This window comes from Taeniopygia guttata, chromosome 6, assembly GCF_048771995.1.
Source record: "Taeniopygia guttata chromosome 6, bTaeGut7.mat, whole genome shotgun sequence".
NCBI lineage: Eukaryota > Metazoa > Chordata > Aves > Passeriformes > Estrildidae > Taeniopygia > Taeniopygia guttata.
This window is the reverse complement of record NC_133031.1, coordinates 27541293-27550891: the sequence shown is the minus strand read 5'-3', so window position 1 is coordinate 27550891 and position 9599 is coordinate 27541293. Positions and strand designations below refer to the sequence as shown.

Below are 9599 nucleotides of genomic sequence, written 5' to 3'. Positions count from 1 at the left end.
TCCCCAGCAGCAGAGCCAGGCTGCACTCCCAGGGTGCCAATCACACCCTCACACCCCACACTCTTTTCTTTAACAAACACATGAATGCCCTTCCTGTGGCACAAAGAGGAGGGGTGGAAATACCCAAGAAATATCGAGGACTCATTTGTTATTATGCCACTGCATAATGAACAGAGCCATTGTTCCTACCTGGGCTGAAATCCCTTTCACACAACACGAGTGCTTTTCCCAGTTTGTTCTTCAAAAAATGGCAAAACCCAAAGGTACCGGCAGATCGCTGAACGGTTCAGAAAATAAAATACAACAAAATAAAACAGCTAACATTATTCAGAGGATTTTCACACTTGATCTGTAAACGCTTTTTTATTTAATAAAAATAATCATCCATTATAGCAACTTCTGCTTGTGGTTTGGTTTTGTTTTTGTTTTGTTTTGTTTTTTACATTAAAGCACAGTTTATTTGCTTTCCTCACCTCTTGAGGATTCAGTTCTGAAAATGCAAGTGAATGTAAACACTGCTCTCCAAGTCCCAAGATGCATCCAGGGACACTTGGAATTAATTAGAAAGTCAAAAGAGAGCAAAATCAACAAAACACTTCCCAAAAGTAAAAATGTATTTTTAAAGTCTCTTCCTACGTACCATACAACTCCAGAAAAGGCAAATTCATTTATACATTCAACGTATACAAACTTTGCTTTCTCCAAACCATTTCTGTGACTTGTCAGCATTTGATAAAGCTGTTTTCCTAACATTAAAAAACTTATTTATTGTGTCAAATCAAAAGTTTTTCCTATAAATATTCTCCAGAAATTTATTCATGGCACAAGGATGTTAGATTTGTTCTGTCCATTTTTGTTTAGGATTTTATTTTTTTAGCACAAAGAGCTGAAAGCCATTTCAGGAAAGAGTGTAAAAGCAGTATTAACTCTCTCTCCTGCGCCAATCTCACAATATTTACACTTGGATTAAAAAAAAAAAAAAAAAAAGCTTAATTACATTATAAAACAATGGAGAAACTGGAAGTTAAGTTTCTCATTTCAGAGTTTTGCCTTGTATAAGACTGAAAGAGGGATGCTTCCCTATTTCCTAGGAAAGATGAGACTGGCAAGTTAAAACCTGAACTCTTTCTTAATTGAGAAAGACGAATGGCCACTGTGCACAAACCCCTTCATCTCTGCAGGAAATCCTGCAGGAGTTAAACCATCACAAATCAGCACAGATGAGAGAACATGGTAGGCAGAGCCCTGCTGTTTGCTTTGAAACGTGACTATTTACAGTTGAGGTGGAGGAAGCAAGTGAGCATCGAACACATTTCAGTGCTGCAGAGCGGTATAATATCAAACGAGATTAACTCGTGGGGAGCTTGGCAGGGTCCCAGGGCTCACGTTGCAAGGGAGACAGTCTCTGTTGCCTGGGACATCCCTGCCTGCACAGCAGAGCCATCGCTCTGTCGGGCTCTGCTCTCACGAGTAACGAGATGGCAATTGCCATCTCAGCTGTGTTGTGTCACAGGCAACACAGAAATTAAACAGAAACGGGTATGACATTAAAAAAATAGCAACAAAAATAGCCAGTCTGGTGAGGTCTGTGATCCTAAGCTTTAAAGCCATAAAAAAAAAAAAAAAAGACAGGAATTTGGGAATTTTGGTAATATTATCAAACTGTCAGGTAGGGGATGGCTCTAATTGTTCAGTGGTTTTGCAGGGGGTAGGAAAAGAAAGATCTTTAAAGTACCAAAGATAATTAAAGCATTCACAGTTTCAAAGCTGCTTGCCTTACAAAAATTAAGACATTCAAATTCAAGAATACAATACTGTATTTTACAAGGGGGTCAAAATTCATTACATATACAACAGGGGGGGTGGGGGGGGAAGTCACAACAAAATAAAAAAGCCAACACCTCTGGTGTGGCATACTCCCTCTTTGTTGTTCATCTCGCAGAGCTGCATGATGTTTGCCTTTAAAGAGTCAAACTGAGCAGTCATGAGAATATCCACTGAGAGATTCTGGCAAAAGAAAAAAAAAAAAAAAACAACTAACAAAATAAACCAAGCAAGTCAAAGGCCATCCTCCCCTGGCAAGCTGAATGCCACAGCTCGGACCTCCACTTGCCTGCTGCTCCTCACTGTTCCCACAGGCTCATCTCAGGTTTTAAAGGCTTCCTGCTCATGAGCTGAAGGAAACCATCCCACACAAGCACAGCCCAAGAGAGACGTACTTCACACTCCTACAAAGTCTTGGTTAGTCCTGCTGGTACCAAAGGGTCCTTCAAACATTCCTTTTCCTCTCTATCCTGCAGAGGATCCTTTTGAAAGCCCGTCTGAAGTCATGGTTGAAAATGGTATAGATGACGGGGTTCAAGGAGCTATTGCAGTAACCAAACCAGAAGAAGAACTTGAAGAGGGTGTCAGGCACGGAGCAGCTCTCGCAGACGGCCGTCAGCGTGTAGGTGAAGAAGAAGGGGAACCAGCAGATGACAAAGACCCCGATCACCACTGCAAGCACAAAGGTGAAACGCTTCTCCCGGTTCTGCCTGCCTCTCCAGCGGGACCCTTTGGTGTTCCTCTCCTCCTCTGTCTTCCTGGGTAAACTGTCCCCGGGCTTAATTTGGCTCAGCTTAGTCTTGGTCTTTCCTTTCAATGGTCTCTCTGACTTCTTACACTGGTTGTTCTCCTGGTGCTCAGAGGAAGAGGTCTCCTCCATGTCTATACCATTGACCTCTCCCTCTTGCCCACCACTGCCTCCTGCTGCCTTCTCCCCATTGAGCTGCGCTGTGGCTGGCAGGTCCTCCTTGTCAGTCAAGCCATTCTGCTTCTTCTCGGGGCGCTCTGCCCGCTTGTTCGGTGGGACCCTGGTTCTCCTCTTGGCTATCTGGTAGATGCGCATGTAGACCAGGATCATGATGAGGCAGGGGGCAAAGAAGGAGCCGATGCTAGAAGAGATGATGTACCACTTCTCATCGTTGATCTTGCACCCTGCCACCCCCTGGTCAGCCTGCTGCCCACTCTTCTTCTCGATGGAGATGAGTGGTGGGAAGGAGATGACAGCCGAGATGACCCAGACGATGAAGATGATGCATTTGATGCGTCGCGGGGTACGCTTGAGGTTGTACTCGATGGCTTGCGTGATGGACCAGTACCGGTCCAGGCTGATGGCACAGAGGTGCACAATGGAGGAGGTGCAGAACAGCACATCCAAAGCCAGGTAGATCTCACACCAGACTTTACCGAAGTACCAGTACCCCATCACCTCATTTGCCAGCGAGAAGGGGATGACCAGCGTGGCCACCAGGATGTCAGCTGAGGCTAAGGAGACCAGGAAGAGGTTCTGGGGGGCTTTGAGCGCCCGGCTGGTGAAGACAGCGATGATGACCAGGACGTTGCCAAAGACGGTGAACAGCATGAGCAAGCTGGCCAGGCTGATGAGAGTGATGGTGGTGTGCAGAGGGTACGGCGTGCCCCAGCCCGGGCCGGCCCCGCTGTCGTTGAAGGTCCCATTAGCGCCGGGAGGGGGGTAGCCCTCCTCCTCCTCCAGCTGCCGCTGGTACTCCATGGAGGAGAAGAAGTGGCCCCTCTCCGTGAACGGGCGCTCCAGGTTAAACATCAACCCCGGCTGCGCGGACACCCCCGCCCTTCGCCCCGGCTCCACCCGCGCCGCGCCCGGCTCCGTGCGCGGCTCCCCGCGTCCTACTGCGCCTCCGGCCGGGGCAGAGCGGCGCGCCGGGGGCCGGGGGGCTGCGGGCGGGCGCGGCGCATCCTGAGCGCGCCGGGGCGGGCGGAGCGGGGCCGGGGCTGGAGCTGCAGCCGGCCGCGGCTGCTCTGCCTCGCTCGCCGCCGAGCAGCTTTATAGCCCCGGATCGGGCCGGGGCTGCCGCGTCAGCCCCACGTGGGGAGCTGCCCCCGGTGCGCGCACACGCACACACAGACACAGACAGAGACACACATGGACCGGCAGACACACACGGACACACGCAGCCCGGCTCGCACACCGCGCACCCTGCGCCCACATGGACACTCGCGTCCCCCGCACACGCCCCTGGCTCGGCTCCCACGCCCGCTCCGCGCACACACCGCACCCGCTCGCACTGCCTCTGTTTGCACACCCGCTCGCTCCCCGGCACTTCTGCGCACACATCCGCACCCACTGGCACGCTGTCCCCATCCCAGGGTCTCGCCCAGCCCGGCTCTCCGCTCCGCCCGGAGAGAGGAGCGGCCCCGCGGAGCGCTCCCCACTGTCCCCGGGGATGGGCGTGCGAGGGGCGGCTGGAGGCGAGAACCGTGCGGCCGCTGCGGAGGCTCCGCGGGCCGCAGGGAGTGAAAGCTGCCGCCCCGTTCCGCCTGTGCGCCGGGGAACGGACGGGCTCCGCTCCGGCTGCCGGGTGTGCGGCCGTGCGTGCTGGGAGCCCCGAGGGCAGCGCCTCCCCCACGGCCCCGCGTGTCAGCCAGGGAGGGCTGGGCTGCCGGCTCCGAGGGCGAGGGAGCCCTCAGGATGGAGGGAGCCCGCGGGACGGAGGGAGCCCGCGGGATGCGGGAGCCCGCGGGATGGAGGCAGCCCGTGGGATGGGGGTGCCCGCGGGATGCGGGACCCCGCGGGATGCCGGAGCCCGCGGGATGGAGGAGCCCGCGGGATGCCGACCCCGGGGATACAGGACCCCGCGCACGGCGGGCCCGGCGGGGCGGGCGGCGGCCCCGGGCAGCGCGGGGGGGCAGTGGCACCTGGCGGCCGCGGCGCCTCACTGCACCCGCCGGGCCGAGCGGCGGCCCCGGTGCCGCAGCCCCGACGGCCGAGGGGAGGACGGGGTGGCGGGGCAGCCGCGGGTGGGGCAGCCCCGCACCGCCGCACCGACCCCAGCCCGGCTCAGCCCCGCTGCACGGGCACCCACGGCGGCCCCACGCCACAGCACAGGCTCAGCACACCCGCTCCTGGCGGTCCCCAGGGGCAGCAGGACTGGGCAGGCAGCTGCCTCGCAGGGTGCCCCACACCTGGGAAACCTCCCCAGGCGCGCCCCGACAGCACCGGGGCTGGCATCCACCTCCGTGGCTGCAGCAGCAGCGTGGAAGCTCTGTAACAGCAAAGGAACAATAGTGACACTCCAGGAATCCCACCCAGCCCTGATGCTGCCAGCTCAGCACGTACAGATCACTCACCTGCAGAGCACATGACCTCCAGCCCCTCTCCCTCACTCGCAGCCTCTTTCCTCTCGGTTTCAGATGGTTCTAGTGATGCTCACTTGATGCTCCAGATCCAGGCTGCCCTCAATCGCTGTGCTGAATGCTCGAGCCAATGAACCGATTTCCTCTGCAAGAGGAAAGCCTTCAGGGAGGAAGGCCTGTCATCTTTGTCCCTGTGCCACACACCATGTTATAAACCAGGACCAGGAGCAGTGACGCCCAAGAGAGGGAACAGGAATGGGAGAGACAGGGTCTGGGAGCCAGAGAGCACAGCCTCTGGGACTGGCACAGGGCTGAGTGAGGGAAAAGGGGGAATCCCATTGCCTGAGCAAGTGAGTGCAGGACCCACTGCACTGGTGTGTCTAAGAAAAGGGCAAAATTCAGATAATAACTCAAAACTTGTGAATTGAACCCAAGATGACTGGCATTCCCACAGAAAAGATCTGTCTGAGAGTAAAGGTTACATACAAACACAGATTTCACTACAAGAATGAGAGGACTAAGTCACCTAAGTCTATGGCAAGGCCAGGTGAGAGGTCAAGGATATGCTGGACTTTGCAAACATCCCCTTCCTGCAGGGGACTGCTGTGTTTTGTGGATGCCTTGCTCTGCCTGGCAGAGGGTCTTCCTCAGATGAGGAGTCTTCAACACTCTTGGCAGAAGCGTCCTTGGTCACTGCTTGGGTGGAAGGACCCAGACAGAGAAGGGTGAGGCTGTGCCCTGCCTGCATTGATCAACCCCTTCTGTGATCAGTTTGATCCAACAGTTCACCTTCACTAAGGCCACCAGGGACTGTCTGAGATGCTTTGCTCAGGCCTGGGATGGTGCCTTTCTGGAAACACTCTGCCTTCCCCCCATGCTCTCTGCATTCCCCAGCACAGACAGACTGCCAATTTAAATTACAAAGCATGACCAGCTGCCTTGATTTTCCATCTCTTTTTGTAGCTAGATGCCCTCAGTCTGCCTGAAGCTAAACACAGCCAACAATGTTGCTCCTTATCCACTGCATGGCAAAAGCAGCTTTGATCAGTTCAGTTTGCTGGGACAAAGCTCAAGGGGAACATGAGGCCAAAGGCCTGAAGAAAAGGGTTTGTCCCAGAAACACCACTAGAAAGAGAGCTCTCTGCAAGTGGGGAACAGCTGGGATAACATTGTGTTCATCTCAGAGAGGGAGAAAACCTGCCTCATCAAAGGCACTTTCCTCTCATTGCCACCATTGTTGTGCGTGTGACATCTCTGTGATTTTATTGACACCAGAAGTGCTCAGTGCTGTCTGCAAAGTGACTCAGTAATGCTGTCTCCCTTTGATTTTCTCTGCAGGTTACCTCATGGCTCTGCCCAAGTGTTGAGATGAAGGCTGGTCAGAAATTGCAAGGGCTGGCAAGTAGCCTGAAGATCTCACATGACAACCCATGGCACACCTTGTCCTACAGGACAGCTGTCTTTACAAGTCTATACCATGCTTAATGATAATTTGTAATATTCATAAAGCCTTAACTCCCAGAGTCCTGGGATTAGGCAAGAAACTTGAATTTTTAGCCTCTGGAACACTGTAGAGAAAAGTTCCACAGGGACAAAGAACAGCAGGCAAAGAACATTTTTATATCAATTCCCTGACGTTTGCATCCAGACGCTCAATTTTTGCATGCGTGCTGCTGACAGCGTTAATATGAGTAATAAGACTCTGCAGATCAAACTCAGTCGACAAGTGCCTGACAAGGCAGCCCAGAAAACAGCCTGTTCTCTGCAGCATCCCACACTGAAGACCTGCAGGAGCCTGCCCTTTCCCCAGAAAGCAGCCTGGTTTCTCAGCAGAACCCTACAAGGAATCAGGCTCACCAGCCAAGGGGGGAAGGCCTGGGTGCACACTAATGAGTGAGGCTGAAGGCTGTCAAGCCTCCTGTGATGGCTCCTCTCCAGCAGCTGCCATCCCGGGAGGGCAGCAGTGCCCTTTGCAAGGCACGGCGGCCAAGTTCGCATTCAGCACGCGTGCCTCGAGCGCGGCCCCCGCAAACAAACTGACCTTTCCCGCTGTTTCAGGTCATTAATTAGGCATGCTGCCTCCATGTTTATACATCTCCTCCACTCCTTGACTCCACCATCGCTTCCAGCATTGTCTCCATTGCAGGGAACCGGGACCACCCTCCCCTGTTGCCTCTCGGGGAGAAGGAGCTCAGAACGCTCATGTGGTCTGGGAGTTGCTCACAGCATGAAGCAAACCACATATGGAGAGAGAATCTCTGGGAAGGATCGCTATGGTAATAAGGCTGTAAAATGTGTGTTTTGAGCAAGCAGCCCCAGGAATTGTTTCTTTCCAGAAGAGCAGTGAGATTCTGGAAGGGAAAATTTTAAAAAGACCGGTGAAGGACCAAGGCTTGCTTTTTAGACAGTTTGTTTCAGGCCTAAGAAACTGGACAAACCTAAGACTATGTAAAGGTATGGCAGCACAGACTCCTGGGGGGACCACATGAAAGGGACAACCATTGTAACAAGGTGCAGAAATTATTGCTCAGCAGAAGCTTTCAAGAGCAGCTTGACACAAGCATGAAAGAGGGAAGCCTTGTAGCTGTGGGTGCTGTGCACCTGGAGGTAAACAGCAGTCACAGCTTGCTTTGCATGAGCTCTGTGATTTGCACTGATCTCAATATTTGCATATCCATGGCAGGAAGCCCTTGTTGTAGCTGTGTATTTTGATCATGCTGCTGGGCTTATCTGACTATATCAAAGCAGGGTGTCTTTCAGGGGGATTTGCCTTACTAACTGTTCAGTTACCTTTGGGAGTAAGGCACTGAAATCCCATGGCTCATGACCCCCTCTGGACTAATGACTGAGTAGACCCTTCACAGCAGCTTCAATTTGGTCAGTTTTCCTCCAGGTCTAGGACAAGCCAGCAGAGATGCACCCAAGTCACACAAAAGTATGGTTTTCCCTTTTACTGTGTTAACTCCAGGAGGAGAAACAGCATAGAAGCTATCAGGGAAGAGGCACAGACATTCCACAGGCAAACTTGGCTTTACAATGTTCCACTGCAAAGTAACACAGCAAGCACACCTTCCATTTCCAGGCAGATGTTTCAAATGTTGTGATTCGTATTTTCCTTCTATTTCTAAATTAAATTCAAAAACTGTCTAGTGTGGCCACCCCTCCAGCTGCTTTGAGACCCCAGGCACATTTCTTCCTACACACATTCAGACCCACAGCCCTTCCATTCCTGCACGTGAGAGTTTGGGGTTTGCTCTTTTCACAGATCTCACAGCAATAGCTCCTGAAGAGCCAGGCATGTTTTTCAACCGAGTTTTTCTGAACTCAGCTGCTGGATGTACTCTTCCAAATTATTTGAATAAATCAGTAGGAAATGGATAGCTGCGGCAGTGGTCTGTGCTAGCACCTAATCCCCTTGTGAGCAAGGATGCTGCCATGGTATCAGATGTTCAGAGGGGAAGGAAAGGAGACACACTGAATATTACCTACAGCAGCAGTTCTTCACTTCCCCCATCTGCAGACAGCTGGCTCAAAACAGCACGAGATGGATGCTGTGTGACCACCTGCTCCTCAGGTGGTTTTTTTTGCAAAAAACTTGAAATCTCTGCTTGCCTTTCCTCTGCTGTTTGGATTGCCTGCCCTGTTCAGCAGGATTTTAACTACCAAATTTGATTGCACAGTCCTAAACCAACAGCCAACAAAAACATTTCCTTGCTACAGATTATAGCGTGGCAGAGTCAGGGGTGAGGCTGACACGGGGATTGTGCTCGTGCAAGCCTCTGGTTTGTTTGTTCTGTATTTTTCCTCTTGCTTCTGCCTGGTGTCACAGTGGCCTGGAACATAAAAGGCTCATTTCAGCACTGCAGGAGGAGCACTGCACAAGAAACCTGCCTGGCTGTCTGCATGTTTCTGGCTTGTGTCCCTCAGGCACTTCAATGCCTATGGGAGAAGGGAGAGTGAAATGTGCATTTTCTCTCTGCAGCACCCATAAATACACACACACACGTACCTCTGTGCCAAGCAAAAGGTGAGTGTGTTTTTATGAAGTGTTGTTTTCTTTATTCAGGTCCTTGTTTGGGACTTCTTCTTCACTGCATCCTGCTACATGGCCAGAACTAAACACCAGGGGGCCATCCCTCAGTGCTGGAGAGCAGCTCCATTCCCCTCCCCAGGCTTCCCAGCGTGCCAGCTCACAAGATAGATCCCACTGAAATTAGCCAAGAACTGTGGAAACATAGTAAAAAATAAACTAAACTGACTATGGACCATTCCTAATTTACTACAGGGTTCTTCCATACTGCTCACTATCAGGAACTGAGTCATTGCCTCTGATAAAACCCTGTACCAGACTACAGTGGGCTTTTCCATACCTAAGGACCACAAGGCCAAAAGACAGCCAAAACCTTCCAGCCCTGGCCAGACCTAGGGTAGGTGATATTCCCCAA

At 52.3% G+C, this 9599-nt stretch overlaps 1 protein-coding gene and 1 long non-coding RNA gene across 2 annotated transcripts; both read right to left on the bottom strand.

Moving 5' to 3' along the window:
* Positions 1–344: 344 nt before the first annotated feature.
* Positions 345–3812, bottom strand: ADRA2A (adrenoceptor alpha 2A). Its single transcript, XM_012574606.5, has one exon. It carries the CDS (start codon positions 3602–3604, stop codon positions 2270–2272), a length of 1335 nt encoding a protein of 444 aa, XP_012430060.1. The 5' UTR covers positions 3605–3812; the 3' UTR covers positions 345–2269.
* Positions 3813–5148: 1336 nt separating this feature from the next.
* On the bottom strand, positions 5149–7336 carry LOC115495810 (uncharacterized). The gene is made up of 2 exons (XR_003961151.4): positions 7196–7336; positions 5149–5299 (listed from the first exon to the last, which is right to left on the bottom strand). It is a non-coding gene; the product is annotated as an uncharacterized lncRNA (long non-coding RNA).
* Positions 7337–9599: the final 2263 nt, after the last annotated feature.

Bases quoted from the DNA above. Each gene is read 5' to 3' on its own strand.
- ADRA2A (XM_012574606.5), bottom strand. From the start codon at position 3,604: ATGTTTAACCTGGAGCGCCCGTTCACGGAGAGGGGCCACTTCTTCTCC.